The sequence below is a fragment of the Boleophthalmus pectinirostris genome, unplaced genomic scaffold (genome assembly GCF_026225935.1).
Source record: "Boleophthalmus pectinirostris isolate CB_2022bp ecotype Guang Dong unplaced genomic scaffold, ASM2622593v1 HiC_scaffold_13, whole genome shotgun sequence".
Lineage (NCBI taxonomy): Eukaryota > Metazoa > Chordata > Actinopteri > Gobiiformes > Gobiidae > Boleophthalmus > Boleophthalmus pectinirostris.
In genome coordinates, this window is record NW_026571036.1 from 2,386,471 (window position 1) to 2,413,970 (window position 27,500).

The 27,500-nt window shown below is 42.5% G+C and overlaps 1 protein-coding gene across 1 annotated transcript in view; it reads left to right on the forward strand.

The window, feature by feature from the left end:
• senp6a (SUMO specific peptidase 6a) overlaps positions 1–27,500 on the forward strand; it is a 37,558-nt gene that overhangs the window by 2,148 nt on the left and 7,910 nt on the right. The window contains 18 exon segments of the mRNA XM_055149476.1: positions 6,233–6,704; positions 6,922–6,985; positions 8,749–8,852; positions 10,935–11,063; positions 11,689–11,756; positions 13,855–13,931; positions 14,680–14,813; positions 14,816–14,973; positions 15,637–15,875; positions 15,953–16,084; positions 16,776–16,809; positions 18,451–18,636; positions 19,933–20,126; positions 22,242–22,381; positions 24,896–25,012; positions 25,248–25,348; positions 26,274–26,394; positions 27,307–27,500. The exon segment at positions 27,307–27,500 is cut by the window's right edge and continues 27 nt beyond it. Coding sequence (XP_055005451.1) covers positions 6,233–6,704; positions 6,922–6,985; positions 8,749–8,852; positions 10,935–11,063; positions 11,689–11,756; positions 13,855–13,931; positions 14,680–14,813; positions 14,816–14,973; positions 15,637–15,875; positions 15,953–16,084; positions 16,776–16,809; positions 18,451–18,636; positions 19,933–20,126; positions 22,242–22,381; positions 24,896–25,012; positions 25,248–25,348; positions 26,274–26,394; positions 27,307–27,500 — 2,664 coding nt within the window.

Sequence of the window (27,500 nt, forward strand, 5' to 3'; positions counted from 1 at the left end):
TCCTGATTTGGGCCTGATTTGGGCCTGGTTTGGGCCTGGTTTGGGCCTGGTTTGGGCCTGGTTTGGGCCTGGTTTGGGCCTGGTTTGGGCTTGGTTTGGGCCTGGTTTGGACCTGTGTTGGACCTGGTTTGGCCCTGGTTTGGACCTGTGTTGGGCCTGGTTTGGCCCTGGTTTGGACCTGTGTTGGGCCTGGTTTGGCCCTGGTTTGGACCTGTGTTGGGCCTGGTTTGGACCTGGTTTAGTCCTGATTTGGGCCTGATTTGGGCCTGGTTTGGGCCTGGTTTGGGCCTGGTTTGGGCCTGGTTTGGGCCTGGTTTGGGCCTGGTTTGGGCCTGGTTTGGACCTGGTTTGGACCTGGTTTGGGCCTGGTTTAGACCTGGTTTGGACCTGTGTTAGACTTGGTTTGGGCCTGGTTTAGACCTGGTTTGGCCCTGGTTTGGACCTGTGTTACACCTGGTTTGGGCCTGGTTTGGGCCTGGTTTAGACCTGGTTTGGGCCTGGTTTAGACCTGATTCGAGGACACATGGGAATAGAAAAGAAAGTGCAACCATTTAATGAGGAAAATCAGAGTGTTTTATGTCATCACAGTATTGGAATCTGTATTAAGTATCAAGTTTATTTCTTAGTATCAAAAGCAAGTTTGAGGTTTTAGTATGATGACAGCACTCGTGAGGAGTAGGGATTATTCCCCAGTGTCAGAAATTCAACTTGTTCCCAATTTTAAAATGTGACAAAACCAATTAAAAGAAAACCTGTGGAATATTTGCTCAGTTGAATAAAATCTACTGGGTCCACAAAAGACTCTTGAGTTTCATCCTAATGGTGTCCATGAAGCTCTGCAGAAAAATCAGTTTTTCTCAAATAAAATTAAAAATAATCAATTTAGGGCCATAGTGTCAATGAAATTTGAATATAAATGTTGTCATTCCGCATTTTTTTTGGTAATTTTATGTCTCTGTCTTCATAAGTTTTTAAGATATGACAATTTCGTCAAGATTTTGAGTGTTTTTTCATAATTAGCCAAAATCCACAAAGGCCAAAGATTAAATGAGAGACATAAAGTTTGTTTTTTCTGTAGTGATCGTAGACTGTTTAAAAAGTGGAGTAAATGAGTGTGACGTCACCAGAGCGTCTCAGTGACAGGTACGGCCCAATGACCGGTACGACTCAGGGTTCGATAAACCCAAGTTTCCAAACAATGATAAGGATGTTATTAAAGAAAAGAAGAAAAAAAAATTGATGTTTCAGCTCAGATTTAAGGCTTCTGCTGGTCCTAAACTTCAGAGTCTTGGTGGATCCAGTAAACATCAAGAGAATTTCATGAAATTTCTCATGGAATTTTACTTTGGCAAGTGTAAAAAATGATACTAGGTACAGATTGATTTTCAAAAAGTTTTCAAAAAGTTGGGCAAATGATGCTCCATCGTGGGATGTAACAATAACCGAAATACTGTGGTATCTTGTCGTCAAAAGTCTCTGTGATATTGTGGGTTGTCACAGTATATTGAATCTCAACTGTTTTTGCTCAAATTCTTTGTTATGATGCAGCAACAAGAAAAGAATCACAGGAAACTACATAGACCATGATCCTTTGCTCTGTTTCACTCCCATTTACACAGTGAAATGGCACTTTTAAATCTTAACTCTCTGATTTATGACAGAACCAAAGGCTTGTTAAGGCATTTTTAAAGGAAATTGTTGTATGTTCAATTTTGTTAGTTTACAAAATATTCCAATAAATATCGTACAGAGAAATGTGGATATCGTTACATCCCTCGTGAGGAGCCGTGAGGAGCCGTGAGGAGCTCAGGAGCTCAGGGTTGCTTTAAAGGGCTCAAATATGGAGTAAGAAAGCTGTCAAAAATATTCGTGCGCGTAAAATAGAAATCCGTGCGTATTTGGGAAATCCGTGCATATTTGGCTGTAGTTGCGCATAAAATAAATATTTGTAAACTCTCAAATGACTCCAGTCGTACATAAAATATATTGTGTGTATTTTATCCATCAGAATACGAATTGAAAAATTACGACGTCATGAATTACAATCACGAAATGAAAATTTACGATTACGCTTTCATCAGTACGAATACGAATTCACAGACGGAACTTTACTGTCAAAAATACGTCATCACTTCACAGACATTATCCATCGAGCAGAAGAAACATCGATCAAGATCAAGACTGAGCAGCTCAAGTTTGTAGCAGAGTAAAAACAGAGTAAAAGCACAAGAAGCTACAACAGCGACCAACAAGTGGGTTAATTAAAATCTATTGTAAAAATGTCTTGAATTCGGGAACCGAACGCTGCTGTGTAATATTGTGTAGAAACACTTCCTTTGAACGGGAAATTGCACCTATATGTTAGAAAACATAGTGGAGCCAGTTGGAAACATTCGACGTAACGTTATCCCAGGGATCATTAACAAATATCAGGTTCTCTGTATGTTTAGATTAAACATTCACGACTACAGCCACTCTGTTTTTACCCTCTGCTACAAACTTGAGCTGCACAGTCTTGATCTTGATCGATGTTTCTTCTGCTCGATGAATAATGTCTGTGAAGTGATGACGTATTTTTGACAGTAAAGTTCCGTCTGTGAATTCGTATTCGTACTGATGAAAGTGTAATCGTAAATTTTCATTTCGTGATTGTAATTCATGACGTCGTAATTTTTCAATTCGTATTCTGATGGATAAAATACACACAATATATTTTATGTACGACTGGACTCATTTGAGAGTTTACAAATATTTATTTTTATGCACTACACAAATATGCATGGATTTCCCAAATACGCACGGATTTCTATTTTACGCGCACGAATATTTTTGACAGCTTTCTTACTCCATACTCAAAGGCAGTTATCTTGTGGCTCAGTTATTTCACGTTGGTCTCTTTGGCGTTTGTGTGCTCGTTTTGTCTCGAGCTGGTTTGGTTTGGTCTGGTCTTGTTCCTGGCTCAGCTCTGGTCTCCTGCTCCTGACAGGTTTCACCCGGAGACGCTGAAGTGTGGGTCAAATGCAGGTTGAGGAGTTTGGTTGGAGCGTTTGTCCTCTGAAGGTCTGAAGGTTGGCGGTTCGACATAAAAAAGCATCGCTGGTTGAGCTTTCTCATCCACTGACCTGCAGGTTGGCGGTGTGATTCCAGCTCCCACAGCTGTTGTGTCCTTGGGCAAGACAATTAACGCACCTCATCCCCGGTATCTGCGCACTGTGGGTCTGTTGTGTGAATGTGTGTGTGAATGGGTGAGTGGTTCTTGGTTTTAAAGGTTCCTTGGTTCCTTGAAGATGGAAAAGGATGTGATTTTTACTGTTGAGCACTTTGGTGAGCTTTGGCTGTTTTAAATGTGCTGTAAAGATAAATTTGATTTGATTTAAAACAGAAACGCTGAAGGACGGGTCAAATACAGGTTTAACCAAGAGCTGCAGGTTTAAAACAGAAGCTGAAGTAAGGCTGTGCAGTTAATTGGATTTTGACTGGAGATCGTTTCACACACAAATTGAAACTGAAAACTCGTATAAATCAAGTTGAAATGATTTAGGCTGCACTCACACTCGGGACTAGAACCACCGTACGTTTGTCCAGTGTGAGCGCAACCGAACAGAGTCCAGGCCCGGCTGGAGGAGGTGGACCAAAGCACGACACACGCACGACTTTAGTATAAGATCAGTCCGATGTGCTGATGTCACTCGTACGATAAAAACAGTGACCGCAAAACTAGAGAAGAGAAACGACCTGAGGCTGTGGAAAAGTCTGTATCCGTCTTTAGTAATTTGCTTTTGATTCATATTTTATAGAATAACACAGACTTTTCCACAGCCTCAGGTCGTTTCTCTTCACTTGTTTTCTAGAGTTTTGTTAAAGCTGCTGCCGTCAGCTGAGAGGAAATGACCTCATATTTCTGCAAAAACAATAATGAATAGTCCAGAGAGATTCATTTGGTCTTCTGATATTTTATGTTATTTGGTTCTTTTTACAGACCAAGAGTTTGTTTTCATACGTGACAGTTTCGACGGCTCACTAGCGCTCTTCCTCAGAGTCACGTGACGTTGCTGAACTCGTCGTCGGTAAAAAGAACCTAATAACATAATAATAATTCATAATTTTAGAAACAAACTCGCTCGAATTAAAACAGTCACAGCACAAAACGGCACGAACCAAATAGAAAAGTTTCATCATTTTCTGCTGTTTCGAGGGACTGGATTCATCAGCCGGTTTTACTTTGTTTTAATTCGTTTCACTTCGTACAAACCGTGTGACCTCGCAGCCTTAGATTTCGTTCGCTCGACGGTAGGCAGGGACTTTTTATCATTTAACCAATAGTTACTGTTTGGTCGTGACGTGTGTAATGCGCCGCAAACGGGGACAACTGGTGTATCCAGCTTTTCCCAAATCCCGTAGGAAGAAGGACAATAACGTCTTTCCCCTTGATAAAATTCACCAAACATTCTCTTTCTTCCGTTGTGGGAAAGTATTTTGAATAGGGATGGGCATGATTAATCGATTAATCGATAATTGATCATTAAGAATTTCATCGATTACGTTCATTTTAATCGACAAACTGAATGTATGTGTGTGTGTCGTGACCAAACAGGTGTGTACATGTGTCTCTGCATCAGAAGGAGCGAGACACAAACAGTGGGTCAGTCTGTAACGAACCGAAGCACAAATGTGGATTTAACCAGGATTTGTAGAAGAAATTCCACACTTTCCGTTGCGTTGGGACAAGTGTGAGTCCATGTGCACAGTGGATAAAGCAGCACATATGTTTCTGTGTCCAGTGGGAAAAAGTTTTTCCAGGTGAGAGTCGCTCAATGTGGATGACGAGGCCCCGCCCCCCTCCCCCCGTACGCTGTCCTGGTTTTGACAAACACAAATCTGGTCACACTGACCTGTATTCACCTGAGTCATGTCTTTTAATCCAACACAAGTTGAACCACATCAGCGACACAAGAGCTGGAGTTTTATCTTCACTTAGTTTATGTAAATTAGTGATGTGGTTTTAAGTTTTGTTTCTGTGAGATTTGAACAAAACTGAATTAAACACATTATAATGTCAAACAGCTGATGTGGATCTAGAGTCGTTATGTTTATATGTCGTAAAGTTGAATTTATTTATGCAGATTAGTGCAGATAGTAATAATAATGATGATCATTTTAATAGAAAAACGTTAATGATTAATCGATAATTGATCGTTAATTCTTCAGACGATCGATTAAGAAAATTTCACCGAATGCCCGTCCCTAGTTTTGACCCCCATAGTACATTGACCCCAGGGTGAACATACCGCTATAGTAAAATGACCCCCTAAAGGATTTTGACTCCCCTGACTTTTTCCTTTTAGTAGTTACTTATCTGATCATTATTTCTCATGTCATTTACTTTTATTATATATCGCTACATATTCACTTTTTTTGAAGGTGTTTTAAGGAATGTTTTGATGTAAAACAACTTGGTATTTTGTGTAAATGTGACGTTGGTGAGGGCGTGTATATCTGGATTGTGGGGCGCAAAGTCGTTTTTTGATGGGGTTGGAGGCTTAAGAGCGCGTCTAATAGCCCGGAAAATACTGTAATATTCAGAGTTTTTCTATAGATTTCAAGTTCTTTATTAATAAAATATAGAATCCTACACCACACCGGCTTTAAATCCTTGATCTCTACTGAATATATCACTCTTCTCTGATTGGTTGGTGCCTGAACTCGCACTTCCGGGGTTTTTGCGAACCGTCTAGTGTATTCCGATTCCTGACCTAGAGCTGGAGAGAAATGAAATTGAGCGGAGGCACTAGGTGGACGACGTCACCGGCCCAAAATAAAGCCACAAACTAAACTTTTTGCAGCACAAATGTTTGACTCAGTTTTGTGTCGTTTTTAGAGCATTTTGAAGTTTCCTGGAGGCTGCTGACCCCAGTTTGACCTGTAAAAGAATCGTTAATATCTCCAAAAATAAAGCAGCGCAAACAAAACTTTCTCCAGGCCGAGCGATTGACAGAGTTTTTGTACGTTTGTGTTTGATGGGGGCGACTTCACGCAGGTAAACAGTGGACCTGCTTTAACCTGTCTGGAGCTGGAGGAGTCTTGTGCATGTTTCAGGTTGAAGACGCAGGTAGGACGTTCAGACTCCACACAGACTGAGCCCACGTGGACCCAGATCAGAGCCCAGTTTGTGTGAGGCGTGCGTCGGTCTGCAGGTGGCGCTGTGACGGTGTTTTGTGTGTTTTGTGTGCAGGGCTGGAGCGGGCGGAGAGCAGGAGAGATGGAGGATTTAACCAGTACAAAGAGTGGGGCTTCTCACTCTCCGAAGACGCTGAAGACGACAAGAAACACAAGTAAGAACTGGACCAGAACCGGACCAGGGACCAGGGACTGGACCAGAGAAGATCAGATCAGACCAGACATCAGGCCAGGGACCAAAGACCAGAGAAGATCAGATCAGGGACCAGAGATCATAGATCAGGAACCAGGGAAGACCGGACCAGGGACCAGGGAAGACCGGACCAGGGACCAGGGACCAGGGTAGACCAAACCAGGGAGCAGAGGACCAGGGAGCAGAGGACCAGGGAGCAGAGGACCAGGGAGCAGAGGACCAGGGAGCAGAGGACCAGGGAGCAGAGGACCAGGGAGCAGAGGACCAGGGAGCAGAGGACCAGGGAGCAGAGGACCAGGGAGCAGAGGACCAGGGAGCAGAGACCGGAGACTCAGTATCTGTTTTTTAAAAATTTTCAGAGCTTCATTGTGTAACTTTTCTGGTGGTCGTCAGGTTTCTTTTTTGAGTTTGGTGAATCTGGACGGACTCCAGTGACGAATGTGAACGGTTTATAAAACTGTGTGTGTGTTGTTGTTGTTGTTGTTGTTGTGTAAAATGTTCTCTTCTGTAGTTTAGTGAAGTGTTGTGTTTATGTTTGTGTGTGTTTTCAGTTGTAGTGGCGTGAGAATGGAGCAGAGCGACCGACAGCAGACCACGCCCCCCGACGAGAGCAAGGTACCACAGACTCGACACATCAGAGAAAATCTACTGTTTTTATAAATAGCCATTTTTTAGGTTTAAATTTTGACTTCCTATTATTACCCCCGCCAAGGAGGTTATGTTTTTGCCGGCGTTTGTCTGTTTGTTTGTTTGTTTGTTTGTTTGTCTGTTAGCAACATAACTCAAAAAGTTATGGACCGATTTTGATGAAATTTTCAGGATTTATTGGAAATGTGAAAAGGAAGAACTGATTTCATTTTGGGGCTGATCCGGAAGAAATCCTGGATTCTGGATCACTTTGAAATTTTAGTTAACATTGTGGTAAATGGGGCCAAAAAATTTAGTTTCTCAATATCTGGGTTAATTATTGACCAAACCCCATGAAATTTGACTCAGGGATGGACAATGGGATCCTCTTTCATATTCCAAAGGCTGATCCGGATCTGATCCACAAGACTGATTTTATCGTAATTTATATAAAAAATGGGGGTAGTCCTTGGCGGAGGTCTGCGCTCTCTGACTGCTTTTCTAGTTTAACAGAAAAAAATTAGAAAGAAAATGTGTTTATTTTGTTGTATCGGGGGAAAAAATGAGTTTCTTGTGTAAATTGTGTTGAACTTTTGGATAAAACTCTCGCAGTGCGATGATGTCAGTGTGTGATTCTCTAAACCAGAACTCTTTACTTTCTGCATTCTTTCATTTGAAGTGTCCGAAAATTTAAAAAAAAGGCACAAAAACCTATAGATCTGCCCACTGATTAATAATCTGTGTAAAACCAGCAAAAGAATCTCTGTATCTCCTTCCCCATCTGTCCTGTCCTCTTCTTTTCCCCACTTTTTTCTCTCTGTCTGTCTGTCTCTCTCTCTGTTTGTCTTTCTCTGTCTCTGTTTCTCTTTCTCTGTCTCTCTTTCTTTGTCTCTCTTTTTCTGTCTCTTTCTTTGTCTTTCTCTGTCTCTCTGTCTCTTTCTCTCTCTCTCTGTGTGTCTCTCTTTCTGTCTCTCTCTGTCTCTCTTTCTGTCTCTCTCTCTTTCTTTGTCTTCCTCTGTCTGTTTTTCTGTCTCTCTTTCTTTGTCTCTCTTTCTTGTCTCTTTTCTGTCTCTCTCTTTCTTTGTCTCTCTTTTTCTGTCTCTTTCTTTGTCTTCTCTGTCTCTGTCTCTTTCTTTGTCTCTCTTTCTGTCTCTCTCTTTCTGTGTCTCTTTCTGTCTCTTTTTCTGTCTCTTTCTTTGTCTTCCTCTGTCTGTCTTTCTGTCTCTCTTTTTCTCTGTGTCTCTTTCTTTGTCTCTTTTTCTGTCTCTCTCTTTCTTTGTCTCTCTTTTTCTGTCTCTTTCTTTGTCTTTCTCTGTCTCTCTGTCTCTTTCTCTGTTCTTCTCTCTGTCTCTCTCTTTCTGTCTCTCTTTCTGTCTCTCTCTCTCTTTCTTTGTCTTCCTCTGTCTGTCTTTCTGTCTCTCTCTTTCTCTGTGTCTCTTTCTTTGTCTCTTTTTGTCTCTTTCTTTGTCTTTCTCTGTCGCTCTCCCTTCCTCTATCTCGCTTTCTGTCTCTCTCTCTGTCTCTTTCTTTGTCTCTCTCTCTCTTCCTCTGTCTATCTCTCTTTCTGTCTCTTTCTGTGTTTCTTTCTCTGCCTGTCTCTCTCTCTGTTTCTCTGTCTTGTTCTTTTTGTCTCTCTCTCTCTCCCTCTTTCTCCCTATTTCTCTTTCTCTCAAACTTCGAGAAGCTTTCATCTGAACAGTATTTAACATCCCTCTCTCTCTTTCTCTCTCTGTCTCTCTCTTTCTCTCCAGTCTCCTCCAGTGCGTCTCCTTTCTTCGTCGGACCCCCTCAGAACCTACGAGAACCGTTCCAGCAGCAGTCGGCCGCTGCACAGACTCGCCCCCAAGAAACACATGTGAGACTTTCCCCTCTGTCGTTCTGTGGTTAAACACTTCATATTGTTCTGTTTTTCTAATGTCGTTCCCTCGTCGCTCACAGACCTGGAGTTGTGTTTTTTTGTTTCATTCACATGTTTAACTCACAAACCCTGCACATATAGGCTGAGTTCTTCTTCTCTCAAACACAAAACACTCTGTTCCATGTTGTGATGTCATGTGGAGATACAGGAAGTGCTCCACTGTGTTTTTAATCTCCATTCAATTCAAAATTCATTTTTTTTTAAAATTATTATTATTATGTTTATTTATTTCGGACAGTAATACATAGAACATAAATTAAAAAACAAAAACAAAAAACTAAATAATAAAATAAGACAAAAACATAAATACATAGATATAACACAAAAAGTAACTATTTCTATTCTATAATAATAGGCAAAATAAATGTTACGCAGAATTTTCCTTGTGTCCCAAAAAGGAGTGGGAGGAAGTAAATACTTATTTAACCCCACCCCTTTTTTCTACAGTCTCAAATTAACGAAGAACAAATACAGACGTCTCATTTCCTGTACATTATAAGCAATAATTGCACAGTACCTCCATTGCATTACAATCTAACAGACAACAACAAATTAAACAATTAAAAAAGGTCATTGTCAAATTTCCATATGAAACATATAAATTATGTTTTCACTCTCAATCTTCTAAAGTAAATAAGAATGAAATGAATAAATAGAAAAGTCCAAGTGTTCTTCTTTAAGGAGACACAGACTCTGGGTTCCTGTCAGCCTGGTGGTTAGAGAGAGAAGAGAGTTCAGCTCCTAACAGCCTGGACCGATGACGCTGGTGGTGCGGGACAGGAGGCTCCTGTACCGGAACACACAGTGTGCGGGGTGACTTGCAGTTACATTTGTTTTGCGGGTGAGGTACTTGCCCGCTTGAGGCGCTGCTGGGTTTTCGGGTCTCAGATTCAGATTCAGAAAACTTTATTGATCCCATAAGGCAATTCATTAGCAGCATCTCTGAGCAAAACGAACACAAACGAACACGAACGAACACAAACAAACACGAACAAACACGAACAAACACGAAAACACGAACGAACACGAACGAACACAAACGAACACAAACGAACACAAACAAACACAAAACAAACGAACAAACGAACAAACAAACAAACACAAACGAACAAACAAACACAAACAAACACAAACAAACACAAAGTGAGTCAGTCCATTGTCGTCCACCAGTGGAACTCAAAATAAAAAACTAATTGCAGTGTAAAACTTTCATAAAACTATCATAAAACTGTACCGTTAGAATTTAACAATTTAATAGCACAGGTAACAAAAGAATTAGAAAACCGGTTGGTTTTCCGTATTGGAGCATAAAACCGACGCCCTGAAGGCATCAGGATAAAATCAGGAGCCAGAGGATGGAGCGGCTGAGCCAGGAGGCACTTGGCTTTGCTCAGCACCTGCTCCTCCCACAAAGAACTCAGGTCCCTCAGTTTGATCCCTGTGATTTTTGAGCAGGTTTTAACAATATTTTGAAGTTTGTTTTTATCCTTCACAGACAAGGATTCAAACCAGCAAATAAAATAAAAAGTAAGAAGACTTTCGATAAAAGAACAATAAAAATGGTTAAGAATCATTTTGTTCACCTTAAAAGAGTTCAGTTTCCTCAGTAAATATAATCTTTGCTGCCCTCGTTTGACGACGCTTTCAGTGTTTAGGTCAAATTTTTGTTTATTGTCCATCACAGTGCCCAGATATTTGTAGCTATTTCAACATCATCACCGTGGACGACACCGACACTGTGGGAAGAAGGGCTGCACGTCCACACACCTTCAGTAGAATCGTTTGGACCATTTCAGCCCCGGAACTGCCGATCTCTACTGAACTAAAAGTGAAAGGAGCTGTTAAAAACTTGAAAACTACCTCTTCATGTCGTCACAAGAGGGAACAGAGCGTTTAGAGCTTTGGAGATGTAGACGGACTCGTAATGAAGTGTTACTCCAAACATGTGAATGAAACAAAACGCGTCTTGAATCTCACAGGAGTCAGTTTTGTGTGATCATGTCTGTGTCGCGTTTTCAGAGACTCACCGATGCCCAACAGAACCAACTTTGTGATCATCAGCCCCACGCCGTCTCAGGGCATCGTGCTCCAGGGACGACACTTTCAGCACGCCCAGATGCCCTCCCACGTACGCCGACCTCTGACACGGTGAGGCGCTTCTCCCGTCAGCCGTAAAGTGTCCCCTGACCCTCCATACACTGTACCTCTGGGCGTGTCTGTCCCGCTAACCGCAGGAAGTGAGCACGGGCGGGGTTCAGCTCCATCGACTCTGGCTCCAGTTCACTTTCTACTGAAGTGTGCACTGCAAATTTCTCTGATCTGGCCAAGATTTTAAAACTTATATCAGGTCTTATATCTTGTTTTCAGATTTATTATCTACTTACTAGTTCTGACACGGTTTCATTTTAGTCTAGAGTCCGTTTATTTTAAAATAACGTGTCAGGTAAAATGATCTTGCTGCATGGACAGACAATTTCACTATTTTTAAATCATTTTCTGATAGATTTAAGTGTTTATATCTTAAATTTTAGCCAGTTTTTTTTTGCAGGGTGTAACTGTGGCTGTCAGGTTCCTCATTCTGACTTTAAAATGTTGGATTTAATCTGAACATCGTGGGTGTTACAGTCTGTGAGCTTCATCCTGGTTCTCGAGACCAGGACCAGGACCAGACTCAGATCTGAACCAGAGTCCTTCTGGCTCTCGTCTTTAGTTTAGTGTCTGTATTTGACTGAGGTCTTTTCATACAAAGTGATAAACGTGTTTTCTGTTAAAGGGACTTTGCGCCGACGCAGCCCCCGGTGGAGATGGACAGTATCGTTCTCACCTGTCCGGACGTGTCAGGTGCGTCTCTCACCTGTCACACTCGCTCTCTCTGTGTTTAAACTGTCTCATGTCTCTTAGTATCGATACTTAAACAAATATTGAAACTAGATCCTCATTTTTCACAGGTATCAAAACTAAAAAAGTCCCATTGACAGGACAGAGCAGAACCTTTCCTGAATGTGTTTAGAACTGGATCAGAACAAGTATAAGACACAGAGACTAGTATACACCCATGGACCTTGTTTAGACCTGCTTTAGACCTGGACCACTATAGGACCTACCTGAATCCATTTGTCATTCGTTCATTTGTTTTTTAAATAAAACCAAAAATAAGAAACCAAAAAAAAAAAAAACAATTTTCTTCATTATTTGTCTCCCAAAATGAAAAAAAATGGATAAAGGCCGTTTCCCATTTACATGACTTAAACTGCGATGCCGGACTGAACCGGGGCCGGGACCGAGGCCGGGACCGAGGCCGGGACCGAGGCCGGGACCGAGGCCGGGACCGAGGCCGGGACCGGCCGGGACCGAGGCCGGGACTAAAAACGGTTTAGTCCTGGTTCAGTCCTGGTTCAGTCCATATGCAGTCCAAAGCCCGGAATCGCAGGTTAAATCATGTAAATGGGAAACGTCCTTTATCCGTTTTTTCCATTTTCATTTAAACACAAAATCGAAAACTGAAAAAAATGTTGGTTTTGGAGACAAATAATGAAAAAAATAGTTGTTTTTTCCTTTTCTTATTTTTGGTTTTGTATTGAAAAGCAAATGAATTTACCTGGAGCACTGAAAAATTACACAGATATAAGGACACGTGAGAATAGAAAACAAAGTACCGTAATTTCCGGACTATTGAGCGCACCTGAATAAAAAACGCATCAACTAAATTAACTACATTTTAAAATTGTACAAATATCGGCCACACCTGAATATAAACTGAAGGTGAAATCATTTCTTTTTGCATTGACAAAATCTCACCGTCGACTCAGCAGCTCTGTTTCCTTCGCATTTAACTTAAAATCCGCATCATCTGCATTTCTTCGTGTGTCAAACGAGCATCTTCCTCGGCGCGTCATCACCCCGCCTCTCCCCGCGCTCTACTGCACATGTCTCCTGCAGAAAGAGTCTCTTCAGCAAAATTCAGACTCTCTCGGGGGCGGGGACAGGTGTGTGGATCAGGTGTGAGTGGATCTGCGGCTACTGAAGTTTGAGACGTTTCTTCTCGTCATTTACACATTACAGGTCATGAAAATGTATCAAACTCACTCATGTTCATTTAGCATCAGAACTTATTTTGTCACACTGGCATAAACTGAACGCTCTGACAACAGCGCGAGCCAACACTCTAACTTCCTGTGTTATTCGCACTGACAGCGGCGTTTTGTGCACTCAGGCTGCGTGCATCCGCTGTGTCGCCAAACCATAGACCGTATTTATGAATAGACAATGTGCCAAACAAATAAGCCGTCCATAATTTTGCTACTTCGTTTAGACCATGGGTGGGTAAACTACGGCCCGGGAGCTATATGCAGCCCTTTAATCTTTTTATTCCGGCCCGCTGAACTTGAATAATAATAATAATAATAATAAATACATTAATTAATTAATTAAAATAAATTTAAATAAAAATAAATAAAAATAAACATAAATAAATTTAAATAAATATAAATAAATAATAATAATTTTCAGTGTTTTAAAAGTCAATTCAATAAATAGTAAAAACCGTAGGACTAGAAAGACAGATATTTTGCTTCTTTGTAATGATTTTCAATTATGGGATATTTCAATAACATGGGATATTTTTTCTACATATCCCGTGTTATTTTGTTCTTCTATGAGATGGATTACCAAAAAAACTCCATCACATTTTAGAACCATTTGTGGCCCACGAGTCAAAAAGTTTGCCCACCCCTGGTTTAGATGCAATGTTCAAAGTGTGAGGGGAAAAAAGTAGTGGCTTATAGTACGGAAATTACGGTTCTGCAATGTTGGAAAATCACATTCTGTTGTCTAAATGTTTTTCAGTATAATATTTTTCAGTAACTGCTCTGGTCTCTGGGTTAAACGTATTGGTTGTAGTTGGGTTTGACGACGTGTTTTTTTTTTTTTTTTTCCACAGACGACGAACGTTTGAATGTGAAGCGGCGAATTGTTCAGCGGAGGCAGGAATGTCGCACCTTCACTTCACCACCAGAGGTCAGTATTCTACGGTGACGGAGGTGGACGGTGTAGTGCAGGGGGGTCCAAACTTTTTTCATCAAGGACCACATATCTAAACACAGATGAAGCAGAGGGCTGATCGAGGGCCGTAGACTGGTGCTCAGTACAGTGAATAATTAAAATATGTGCATGTTTAACACATTAGAATGAAACATTTGTCTTTATTCACGCTAAGATTCTTAAAACCACACACTAAATATTAAATATGAGCTTTATTAAGGTAGATTTTCAAAAAACTTGCAGTAAAAGTTAAGTTTTAACTGATGCAAGGTAATTTGGGCCAATTCACCTGGAAGCCTGAGGGCCAAGAAAAATTTATCTGAGGGCCGCATTTGGCCCATGGGCCACAGTTTGGACATGCCTGGTTTAGAGCAATGCATTAAAAAAATGACTAAAATACTTGGTAATGTCGGTGCTACGTCACTGGGAGGTCATCCATGATTGGTTGACGTGGTGCGTCCGATTCCAAAACTTCAGCATTTTCAGCTTCTGACGCCGACACCCTGTACATGTGTCCGGAGCGTTGACGCCCAAACGCTCAAAACATGCCGCGTCTCACCGTGCTGGTGCCTTAAGACGCACCGCAAAAACTCCGAACGCCCTAGACACATCGACACACAGACACATAAACTTTGCATGTGAACTGTGCGTCTTGACGCTCTGGTCTGAACAGACCATAACACACGTGTCTGTTTTAAACGTTCCTCTGTCTGTTGTTTCACAGTTGGTCCAGTCGTGGCCGTCTCCATTCCCTCTGCTCTGTTTAAACTGTAAAAAACCCAAAGAACCGTCAGAGAAATGCACAAACTGTGGTTCTATTGGCCCCGCCTCCTCCGCGCCGACGCCGCGCCCCCCATCCGCCTTAGCCCCACCCAGGCCCAAACCCGGACTCAGCCCGGACCGCTGCAGGGTCTACAGCCGGTCCCGGGCTTCTACAGACCCGCCTCCCCTCTGCCCATGAGAGTCACCAGAACCCAGAACAACGGAGCCAAGAGAACCAACGAGATCAGCGACCCCAGTGAGTCTGGACGAACTCTCACCTCCTCTTCATCCTCTGACCTCCTCTGCACCAACTGGACAAACTCTCACCTCCTCTTCATCCTCTTCTGCACCGTCTGGACAAACTCTGACCTCGTCTGACCTTCTCTTCATCCTCTCACCTCCTCTTCCTCCTCTGCACCGTCTGGACAAACTCTCACCTCGTCTGACCTCCTCTTCCTGCTGTGCACTGTCTGGACATCCTCTTCTCCTCTCACCTCCTCTTCCTCGGCACCTTCTGGACAAACTCTGTCCTCTGACCTCCTCCTCTTCCTCTGACCCTCTCTTCCTCCTCTGCTCTTCTGACCTCCTCCTCTTCTTCCTCTGACCTTCTCTTCCTCCTTTTCCTCTGACCTTCTCTCTTCCTCCTGCTCCTCTGCTCCTCTCACCTCTTCTTCCTCTCTTCCTCCTCTTCCTCTGACCCTCTCTTCCTCCTCTCTTCCTCCTCTTCCTCTGACCCTCTCCTCCTCTGCTCTTCTTCTTCCTCTGATCCTCTCTCTTCCTCCTCTTCCTCTGACCCTCTCTTGCTCCTCTGCTCCTCTTCTTCCTCTGACCCTCTCTTCCTCCTCTGCTCCTCTTCTTCCTCTGATCCTCTCTCTTCCTCCTCTTCCTCTAACCGTCTCTTCCTCCTCTTCTTCCTCAGTTGTCCTCTCAAGCGACGACGAGGAGGACGAAGCGGATAACGCCAGCACCGGGAGCTCTCGTCTGGACAACATCTCCCCGCGCCCGGCGGACTCCGCCCACTCCTCGCCGGCGCCCTCCGGCGGGAAAGTGGAGGCGGCGGTGAAGAGCGCGGCGGAGCAGGAGGAGCTGGGAGCCGACTTCTTCGAGGACGTCAACATGAAGATCAGTATCCCCCGAAGAGCGCGCATGAAGGACCAGGTAAACACTTAAACGGTTAATCCAAACCGCTGACCTGACTGCAGTTGTACGTAATCGCTGATTCTTTGTGTGTTCAGTTTGGGAAAAGTCCCCCAGAGCCGCCGCGTCAGAAGAAACCCAAACTCCCCGCCAAATGTTCCAGCATCATCCTGGAATGTCGAAGCATCCGGATCGGAACTCTACGGAGGCTGGTCCGCAAACCTGTGGTGGTGCGTCACTCACACTCTCACTGTAGACTGATAAAACATGTTGTAGGCCAGAAGTCTTCAAAAGAGGGGTCTGGGGTACTGCAGGGGGGTCGCTTCATCTTTGGTTGATTTATTTTTTTTTTATATTATTGAAGGGTGATGATCAACTGGTTTCAGTGGGTTCTGTGTGTTCGCTCTCTTTATTCTGTCGTCTCTTTATTCTGTCGTCTCTTTATTCTGTCGTCTCTTTATTCTGTCGTCTCGTTATTCTGTCGTCTCGCTCTCTGTCAAACTGCAAACACCTTGACTCGTTGGTGCACATGAACATTTCACACGACTGAACCAACTTTATGTCATATTTTAGCTGCCAAACGTTTCCCAAATTCTCCATTGACATTCCTGTAAAACCAGAAATGCCGCTGCAAGAAATCGCTGTTTAGGAGAATTTAGAAACAAAAGTGGGCGGGTGGAATAATGTGAATAGATGAATATAACCGACTGTAGACTCCTGGGTGTAATATTTAATATTTATAATGTTTATTACTTTATTACATTTTTATTACATTAGTAAACTTTAGACGACTGTTATTGTTACTACAGAGTTTTATAGACTCTAGAATAAAACAGTTTATTCACTGAGAGTTAATAAAAGTGGAACAGTACAGTTCTACACTCTGTTTATTTAATAATGTGTCTTTTTCTTTTTCTACAGTTCACCACAGAACACATCCAACTGGACACAGAAGGTGAGTCCTGGCCTGAGTCCTGGTTGAGTCCCGTTTGAGTCTAGTTTTGAGTCCTATTTTGAGTCCTGGCTGAGTCTAGTTTTGAGTCCGTGTTTTGAGCCCCTCTTTTGAGTCTTGTTTTGAGTCCTGGCTGAGTCTAGTTTTGAGTCTGTGTTTTGAGCCCCTCTTTTGAGTCTTGTTTTGAGTCCTGGCTGAGTCTTGTTTTGAGTCTAGTTTTGAGTCTTGTTTTGAGTCTTGTTTTGAGTCTTGTTTTGAGTCTTGTTTTGAGTCTTGTTTTGAGTCTTGTTTTGAGTCTTGTTTTGAGTCTAGTTTTGAGTCCTGGCTGAGTCTAGTTTTGAGTCCGTGTTTTGAGCCCCTCTTTTGAGTCTTGTTTTGAGTCCTGGCTGAGTCTTGTTTTGAGTCTGTGTTTTGAGCCCCTCTTTTGAGTCTTGTTTGAGTCCTGGCTGAGTCTTGTTTTTGAGTCTAGTTTTGAGTCTTGTTTTGAGTCTTGTTTTGAGTCTTGTTTTGAGTCTTGTTTTTGAGTCTTGTTTTGAGTCTTATTTTGAGTCCTGGCTGAGTCTAGTTTTGAGTCCGTGTTTTGAGCCCCTCTTTTGAGTCTTGTTTTGAGTCCTGGCTGAGTCTTGTTTTGAGTCTAGTTTTGAGTCTTATTTTGAGTCCTGGCTGAGTCTTGTTTTGAGTCTAGTTTTGAGTCTTATTTTGAGTCCTGGCTGAGTCTTGTTTTGAGTCCTTTTTGAGTCTTGTTTTGAGTCTAGTTTTGAGTCTTGTTTTGAGTCTAGTTTTGAGTCTTATTTTGAGTCCTGGCTGAGTCTAGTTTTGAGTCCCTGTTTTGAGCCCCTCTTTTGAGTCTTGTTTTGAGTCCCTGGTTTTGAGTCTAGTTTTGAGTCTTTTTGAGTCCTGGCTGAGTCTGTTTTGAGTCTTGTTTGAGTTCTATTTGAGTCCTGGCTGAGTCTTGTTTTGAGTCTAGTTTTGAGTCTTGTTTTGAGTCTAGTTTTGAGTCTTATTTTGAGTCCTGGCTGAGTCTAGTTTTGAGTCCCTGTTTTGAGCCCCTCTTTTGAGTCTTGTTTTGAGTCCTGGCTGAGTCTAGTTTTGAGTCCCTGTTTTGAGCCCCTCTTTTGAGTCCCATTTTGAGTCCTGGCTGAGTCTAGTTTTGAGTCTTGTTTTGAGTCTAGTTTTGAGTCCTGGATGAGTCTTGTTTTGAGTCCTGGATGAGTCTTGTTTTGAGTCCCATTTTGAGTCTTGATTGAGTCCCGGCTTGAGTCCTGGCATGGGGCCCGTTTTAGTCCCATTCTGAGTCCCCGCCCTTGAGTTCAGTAGAGATTGGCAATTCCAGATCTGAAATGATCCAAATTATTATCCAGATTATTCCAGGTGAAGACATAATGAGTTTAAAAAAACACAGTGGAGCACTTCCTGTATCACCACATGACATCACAAGGTGGAGCTGAGTGTTTTCTGTTTGAGAGAAGAAGAACTCGGCCTAAATCTGAAGGGTTTGAATGTTAAACGTGTGAATGAAACTAAACACGATTCTGGGTGTGTTTTTGATAAAGAAATAACTCTATATCATCAGAAAATAACCAAATATCAACCCTTTCACCCTTTAACCCTTTTAACCCTTTCACCCTTTCCTGTGTCGCTCAGGTCCAGAGGGTCAGGCCGAGTCCGTCGTGTTTCGTGCCTCGGAGCTCGTCAGCTGTGAGTGGTGCAGCGTCCGTAAACTGCCCGTGTTGTTTTTCCAAAGCACGGAGCAGGAGTGTTCTCGACTGAGGGAGCAGCTGCAGATGAACCGAGCAGCCGCCTCAGACTGGATCGACTGCTCCTCCACACGTGAGAAAAACACAACTTAACCTTGAAGTTAAACCATTTCAGGAGAAGGACGAGGGTTTGCAGCTCTCGACAAAGCAAAGAGTTACTGTAATACAAAATCAAGTTGTTTTAGTAGTTTTCTTTTCTACATAATTCCTGTTTCTGCTTCATATATTTGATGTCTTCAGTTTGAATCTACTGTATAAATAAAAGTAGTGAACATAAAGAAAAACAACACTGAAGGTTAATCCATGAATCATTTGTTTATTTGTTTTTCAAAATAAAACCAAAGAAAGAAGAAAATAAAAAAACAACAACTATTTTCTCCAAAACTAAAATGAAAAAAACAGATAACGACCATTTCCATGACTTAAACTGCGATGCTGGACTGAACCAGGTCTGAACCAGGTCTGAACCAGGTCTGAACCAGGTCTGAACCAGGTCTGAACCAGGTCTGAACCAAGTCTGAACCAAGTCTGAACCAAGTCTGAACCAGGTCTGAACCAAGTCTGAACCAAGAAGACTGAACAAACCAGGTCTGAAGAGGTCTAAACCAGAGAACAGAGTCTGAACCAGAGACTAAACCAGAGACTAAACCAAGGGACTAAACCAGAGACTAAGACCAGGTCTAAACTCCAGACCAGGGACTAGACCAGGGACTAGACCAGAGACTAGACCAGAGACTAGACCAGAGACTAGACCAGAGACTAGACCAGAGACTAGACCAGAGACTAGACCAGGGACTAGACCAGAGACTAGACCAGGGACTAGACCAGAGACTAGACCAGAGACTAGACCAGAAATTGGACCCGAGCCCATGGAACAGGGTGTCTGCAAAATGCATTCGGGCGCTGGTTACCTGACGGTCTATGCGGGTGCACCTCCAGGCCAGTCCTGATTCTCAGTCCTGGTTCAGTTCTGGTTTAGTTCTGGTTTCGTCCTGATTCAGTCCGTATGCGGCGCAAAAGTCACAGAAACAGGAAACGGCTGTTATCTGTTTTTTTCCTTTATTATTACGCAGCGAAAATAGTTTTAGGATAGTCAGAAAACTAAAGACAAAAGACCAAAGTGATTTAAAGAGCACATTTTCATTTTCCTGTGATCATGTTCTTGGTTCTGTTTAGGAGTTTGATTTTACACTAAAAGTTGAGAGTGACTCGCTGAAAAACTAATTGGTTAATGCAAATGTGATTTAGAGGGACGTGTTTAATCGCACAGATCATCTCACCTGTTGTAGTTCAGATAGTTCAGTTCTTTCTGGTCAGATTATGTTCTTGGAGATACTCGGCCTCAGCTTCACTTCTGTGTGTCCCTCAGACCCGGATGAGAAGTACATCGTGCTGATCTTTGAGAACGGCCTCCCCATGGAGCAGCAGGTCATCCTGGAGGACATTTTAGGAGAAATCGGCCAAAACAACAACCTCACAGACTTTCCCTCCAAAATCTCCTTCGACGAAGCGAATCTGCGGCTGGTGAACTACAACAAGGCCACGGAGCGAAAGGACGACAAGGTCTGAGCTCCAATCTTTATTATTAGAGTTTAAAGAGGAGATAATATGCAGATTTTTATTTTACCTTTCTCTCATGTTTGAATGTTGTTCTGGAAAAACTGGAAAAATCTGTGGGTTTTGTTTAAATCTGCAGGAACATGGGACACAGGCTCAAAACTGGTGACTGTCCCGGGGAAACAGGGACATGTGGTCACTCTAAACATGATGATCTAAATATGTGTTACTGTTAAAGGGCCCATCTCATGAAAATCAACTTTTCAGAGCTTTCTACCTTCTAAGAGTGATGTGTGGGCCTTGGATTTGGCGCCCAAGTGTTTTTTTAGATTGATTCTGCGTTTTTTTTTAACAAATTGCGGCGTATTTCTGCCACCTTCCCACGTGACGACGAACTAAAGCTGCTACAACAATGATACACCTATGACACTTTTGACGTAGCAGAAAACGCTTCACACCCGACCCCCTACAGTGTCCACGATATAATAAGTTGATCTACTAGTGTTTATTAATACTTTACCAATCAGTAATGTTCAGCTGATGTGGATGCGGTGCTTGAGCTTCGTGCTCCTCAAAGTCCTCGTCCGATTCCGGGTCCAACACATGCGGCTGAACGCGCTGTATCTCCATGATGAATAAAAGTTTATTCCTGCCTCTATCAGGGTCACGTCTGTCTCCCCCTCCCTCCCTGAGATGGCGGAGGAAGGGCGGCTCACTCAGAGTCTACGTCACGTTTGGAGGGCGGAGCCTGTGCTTTCTGAGGACGGGCGGGGGCAGGAGCAATAGTCGTCGTAAGATTTCAGAACTATTGTGTAATGGATGTTCCAAAACCCAAACTGTGCAGAAGAAACAATGTGAAAAGAATTATTACCTTTGCCAAGGAGGTTATGTTTTTGCCGGTGTTTGTCTGTTTGTTTTTGTTTGTTTGTTTGTCTGTTAGTAACATAACTCAAAAAGTTATGGACCGATTTTGATGAAATTTTCAGGATTTGTTGGAAATGTGAAAAGGAAGAACTGATTTCATTTTGGGGCTGATCCGGAAGAAATCCTGGATTCTGGATCACTTTGAAATTTTAGTTAACATTGTGGTAAATGGGGCCAAACATTTAGTTTCTCAATATCTCGGTTAATTATTGACCAAACCCCATGAAATTTGACTCAGGGATGGACAATGGGATCCTCTTTCATATTCCAAAGGCTGATCCGGATCTGATCCAGAAGACTGATTTATCGCAATTTATATATGTCCTTGGCGGAGGTCTGCGCTCTCTGACTGCTTTTCTAGTTTAACATCAGATGGGACATTTATCCAATCCAGTCCACTTTATTTATACAGCACATTTCACAAACAAACTGTTTCCTAAGTGCTGCACAAATACATAAAAAATAACAACAATAAGATGATAAAGTAAATTACTAAAATAATACTAGTCTTAAAGTAATAAAACTAGTAAAATAATATAAACCAGTAAAATAAAAATAAAACTATATCATAGAATAGAAATAAATAAACCAATAAATAAATTTAATCAGTAAAACCAATAAAAACACATAAAAATAAATAAAAGACACAGAGGACCACACGACTCACGCGGTGTTAAAAGCCAGAGAATAAAAGTGGGTCTTCAGACGAGATTTAAAACTCTCCACTGTGGAGCCGCTCGAACGTGAAGCGGCAGATCGTTCCAGAGTTTAGGGTCGACCACAGAGAAGCTCCTGTCCTCCTGGTTTTAAATCTCGTCTTAGGCCCTGAGCTGGAGCTGGACCTCGGACCTCAGAGCGCAGGGGTATAAATTTGGATGAGGTCCGAGATGTACTGTGGAGCCAGAACATTCAAAGCTTTAAAAACAAACAATAAAATCTTAAAATCAATTCTAAAATTAACAGGGAGCCAGTGCAAAGATTTAATACCCCAAAGAAGTAAAACACCTCCTTTTTAATAATCATGAATAATTCTAAAATGGTGATGTTTCTTTTAACACTCAAATATTCTACAGAGTGCTCTAAATGTTTTTTTCTGTTCAGTCATTTGTATTTTTCCTCTTCTGTTGCTGGTTTGTTCTGAGGCACAGAACCTGTCACTCACTGGTCAGGGGTCGTGTGTGTGTGTGTGTTTTCCAGGTTAAACCCGCCCGGACTCCTCCCAAGCCCAACCCGGTCCCGGTCCGGACCCGGATGTCCACGAGACACAAACCCAGCAGCTTCGAGTCGGACGATGAGATGACGGAGCTCCAGCCCACCTTCACCGGACCCATCGTCAAGTACGAGAGTTTAGATTTAAAGCTGCACTCTGTCGCTTTTTGGCTGGGGGTTCGTCACGTGACCTGCTTGTTTCTATGGAGATGTCATTGATGTACCTGGAATGTTCCACAGTGTGACATTAAACCGCTCTACTTTACATTTATTCAATTACAGGTTTTATAGCTCAAAAAACCCTAGAAAAACAACATTCTGACTGTGAGCGGGGTCGCCTCTCCACAGATCTAACCTGGAACTCAGTCTAGTTTGGTCCCCATGAAGATGGAAAGGTTTAAAGCTGTACTGTGGAACACTCCAGACAAAGAAATAACATCTTCATGGAGAAAAGTGTTTGACAAACCCTGCACCAGAAAAGTTACCCGATGCACCTGTTTCCTCACCACAAACAGACCTGCAGTTGTTGTGTTTTGTTTCGTTCACATGTTTAACTCACAAACCCTGCACATTTAGCAGGGTTCTCACAGTCATGGAAATCCTGGAAAAGCCATGGAAATTGAAAATGTGTTTTTCCAGACCTGCAAAAGTCATGGAATTTTGTAAATTGAACTTAAGTTTTGGAAAAGTTAAGGAATTTTAGTATCTTAACTCCAGTGTTGTGTTAAGTTCTCGTGAGTCTGTTCTGATTATTTCTGAACGTCTGAGCCTTTTGTTTAAAAGAGACGACAATAAATGCACTGACAGGATTTTAAATGTTTTAAAACTATAATCCCAAACCATAAAGTGAGTGGAAAGAGTTCACATTTCAGATTTAGAACCTAAAACAGACATGTCAAACTCAGGCCCGGGGGCCAAATGTGGCCTGTGAGATCAGATCAAATCTGTATCAGAGCTGCCGCCGCACACAAAGACTATAGACGTATTATTTATTTAAAAAGTTGTTATTATTTTATATTCTGCTTGTTCAGGATTCAATGTTTAAGCAAAACTATGATTAAACATTTATTTTATTAAGAAAAGGTTTAACATTACAGATCTCGAAAGAAGAGAAAACATGCAGATGTTGAAATTTTTCAGTAAATATTTAGTTTGGTCGACTTAGTCCCAGTTTTTAATTTTAGCCTCTGTGAGTTTGAGTTTGACTCTCCTGTCCTAAAAGTCTGATCAGTTCTACACATGTTGGTGCAGTAAAGTCATGGAAAATTCACTTTAGGTCATGAAAAAGTCATGGAAAAGTTTTGAAAAGTGAGTGAAAAAGAGCGGGAACCCTGATTTAGGCCGAGTTCTTCTCTCAAACTGAAAACACTCACAAACTGTTCCACCTTGTGATGTCATGTGGTGATACAGGAAGTGCTCCGCTGCGTTTTTAAACTCCACACACCTTCACTAGAATCGTCTGGATAATTTCAGCCCTAGATTTCCCAATAAAAAGGAGCTGTTCACTTGAAAACTACCACTTCATGACATCACCAGGTGGAATAATACAAATAGAGAGTTACTCAAACATGTGTGAGTGAAACAAAACACAACTCCAGGTCTGTTTTTGACGAGGGAACAACATTAGAACACGACTTAAAGCTCACAGGAGTCACTTTCATGTAATATAGACAGTGTTGGGAAGGTTACTTTAAAAATGTAATCCCCTACAGATTACAGATTACATCCCCCAAAATGTAGTTTGTAACAGAATCCATTAAGTTACTTAAAGTGAGTAACGTAATCTGAATACTTTGGATTACTTGATATTGTCCTGGTTTTAGTCCTGGTTTAGTCTTGGTTTAGTTCTGGTTTAAGTCCTGATTTAGTTCTTTTAGTTGTGGATTTAGTTGTGGATTTAGACCTGGTTTTAGTCCTTATTTTAATCCTGGTTTAGTTCTGGTTTAGTCCTGTTTTAGTTCTGGTTTTAGTCCTGGTTTAGTTCTGTTTTAGTCCTGGTTTAGTTCTGGTTTTAGTCCTGGTTTTTCCTGGTTTTTAGTCCTGGTTTTAGTTTCCTGGTTTTAGTCCTGGTTTAGTCCTGTTTTTTTGTCTTGGTTTAGTCCTGGTTTAGTTCTGGTTTAGTTCTGGTTTAGTCTGGTTTGTCTGGTTTAGTCTGGTTTTGCCTGGTTTTAGTCTGTTTAGTTTAGTCTGGTTTTAGTTGGTTTAGTTTTCCTGGTTTGGTTTAGTCCTGTTTTTTTGTCTTGGTTTAGTCTCCTGGTTTAGTCTTTTTTCCTGGTTTTGTTTAGTCCTGGTTTTAGTCCTGGTTTTAGTCCTGGTTTAACCCAAAATATGAAAACAGTAAAATCCCTCTGTGTAATCCACTTATTTCAACAAAGTAACTGTAATCCAATTCCCACTCACTGAAACAGTAACTGTAACTGAATACAGTTACTCATCATTTGTACTCTGATTACATAACTCGAGTACGTGTAATCTGTTACTCCCCAACACTGAATATAGAACATTTTAATAATAGAAAAGATGATTTAATTCCCGTTGTTTTGCCTCATAGACTTTCTCGTCGTTTAGATTAAAGAGTTTCATTTGTATATTTCGATGTATCTGTGTGTGTATTTTAATGTGAGTGTCCGTGTGCGTCTCAGGCTGATGGTGTACCCCCCTCCTCCCGCCAAAGGGGGCATCACCGTCACCAACGAAGACCTGCACTGTCTGAACGACGGAGAGTTCCTCAACGACGTCATCATCGACTTCTATTTAAAGTGAGACTCGGGTTTGAGCGGAACACGGAATGTTAAAAGTGAAAACAAAAACACACACAAAAGACACGCACGCAGACTTTTATTTTGAAGGGAACGATTTGCTGGACTTGTCAGAGTTTTTCTTCATGTTATAGTCGTTTTTTTTTTTTCTCAGCGCACTTTGTTTTAGATCAATATTATGATTTAAAACGTCCGGATTGTTCTTAAATCTCGCGTCTCTTTGTTTGCGCCGCAGGTATTTGGTCCTGGAGAAGTTGAAAAAGGACGACGCTCAGAGGATCCACGTCTTCAGTTCGTTCTTTTACAAACGACTGAATCAGAGAGAACGACGCAACGGTTTAGCCCCGGGTTTAGACTCAGACTCGGGTTTAGACCGGGTTTAGACTCGGGTTTAGACTCTGGTTTAGACTCTGGTATAGACTCTGGTTTAGACTCTGGTTTAGACTCTGGTTTAGACTCTGGTTTAGACTCTGGTTTAGACCTAGACTCTGGTTTAGACTCTGGTTTAGACTCTGGTTTAGACTCTGGTTTAGACTCTGGTTTAGACTCTGGTTTAGACTCTGGTTTAGACTCGGGTTTAGAGTTTAGACTCTGGTTTAGACTCTGGTTTAGACTGCTTTAGACTGGTTTAGACCGGGTTTAGACCGGGTTTAGACTCGGGTTTAGACCTGGTTTAATATTGGAGTAGCTCCTGGTTTAGATCCTGGTTTAGTTCCCGGTTCAGGCCTAGTTTAATCCTGGCTTAGTCTTGGTTTTAGTCCTGGTTTAGTCCCTGGTTTAGTCCCTGGTTTAGTCCTGGTGTAGACCTAGTTTAGTCATGGTTTATTCCCTGGTTTAGTCCTGGTTCAGTCCTGGTTTGGACCTGTTCCAGACCAGTTTTAGTGCTGGTTTGGCCTGTTTTAGTCTCTGTTTTAGTCTCTGGTTTAGTCCAGATTTAGTCCCTGGTTTAGTCCTGGTTTAGACCTAGTTTAGACCGGGTTCGGTCCTGATTTAGTCCCTGGTTTGGTCCTGGTTTAGTCCTGGTTTAGTCCTGGTTTAGTCCCTGGTTTAGTCTTTGTTTAGTCTTTGTTTAGTCTTGGTTTAGTCCTGGTTTAGTCCTGGTTTAGTCCTGGTTCAGTCCTGGTTTAGTCCCTGGTTTAGTCTTTGTTTAGTCTTGGTTTAGACCTGGTTTAGTCCTGGTTTAGTCCTGGTTCAGTCCTGGTTTAGTCTTTGTTTAGTCTTGGTTTAGACCTGCTTTAGTCCTGGTTTAGTCCTAGTTTAGTCCTGACTTTTGACTGTTTCTTTCTCAGGCTCCAGAAAAAGAAGCACAACCGTGTGAAGACCTGGACCAGACACGTGGACCTGTTCCAGAAGGACTTCATCTTCGTCCCCATCAACGAGTCGTGAGTTTAGACTTTATTCTGAGCACGGGCGCGAATCGGCTCCATCCACTCTGGCTCCAGTTCACTTTCTGTTGAAAAACCATGTTCTCTCTGGACCTGCTGCTGTCAGGCTCCTCATTCTGACCTTCAAATGTTGGTCTGAACCTCCTCTCCGTGATCCTGGAGTTTTTATTTCACTATTTTGTCTCTAAATCAAGATCTGAAATTTAATAACAAACAAATCAGGATCTGTTCATGGTGAAATAAAAAAAACAGACAAAAAAGTGAATTGGACCCAGACCCGGTTTAGTTCCTGGTTTAGAGCTGGTTCAGGGCTTGGTTTAGACCTGTTTTAGTCCTGCATTAGACCTAGTTTTGATCTGGTTTAGACCTGGTTCAGTTCAGTCCCTGGTTTCGAGTCTGGTTGTCCTTTAGACCTGGATTTCAAAACTGGTTGGTTCAAGTTCACCTGGTTCAGTTTCAGTCCTGGTTCAGTTCCCTGGTTCATCGTTCCTGGTTCAGTCCTGGTTCAGTTAGTCCCTGGTTCAGTCCCTGGTTCAGTCCCTGGTTCCCTGGTTCAGTTCTGGTTCACTGGTTCATGGTTCATGGTTCAGTCCTGGTTTCAGTTCTGGTTCAGTCCTGGTTCAGTGGTTCAGTCCTGGTTCCTGGTTCAGTCCTGGTTCATTAGTCCTGGTTCAGTCCAGTCCTGGTTCAGTCCTGGGTTCAGTCCTGGTTCAGTCCTGGTTCAGTCCCTCCCGGTTCAGGTTCAGTCCTGGTTCAGTTTCCAGTCTGGTTCAGTTTCTGGTCAGTCCTGGTTCAGTCCTGGTTCGTTCCTGGTTCAGTCCTGGTTCAGTCCTGGTTCAGTCCTGGTTCAGTCCTGGTTCAGTCCCGGTTCAGTCCTGGTTCAGTCCTGGTTCTGGTTCTGTTTCTCAGAGCTCACTGGTACCTGGCTGTGATCTGCTTCCCGGGCCTGGAGCGCCCCCTGCTGGAGCCCAACCCTCAGTTCCAGGGCGAGAGTCCGAGCGGCGAGTCCCAAACGGAGGAGCCGATCCCGGATCACTGCCGCCCGCTGTCGCCCTGCGCCTCCCCGGAGCCCGAGGAGCCCGAGGAGCGACCGGAGAACCAGG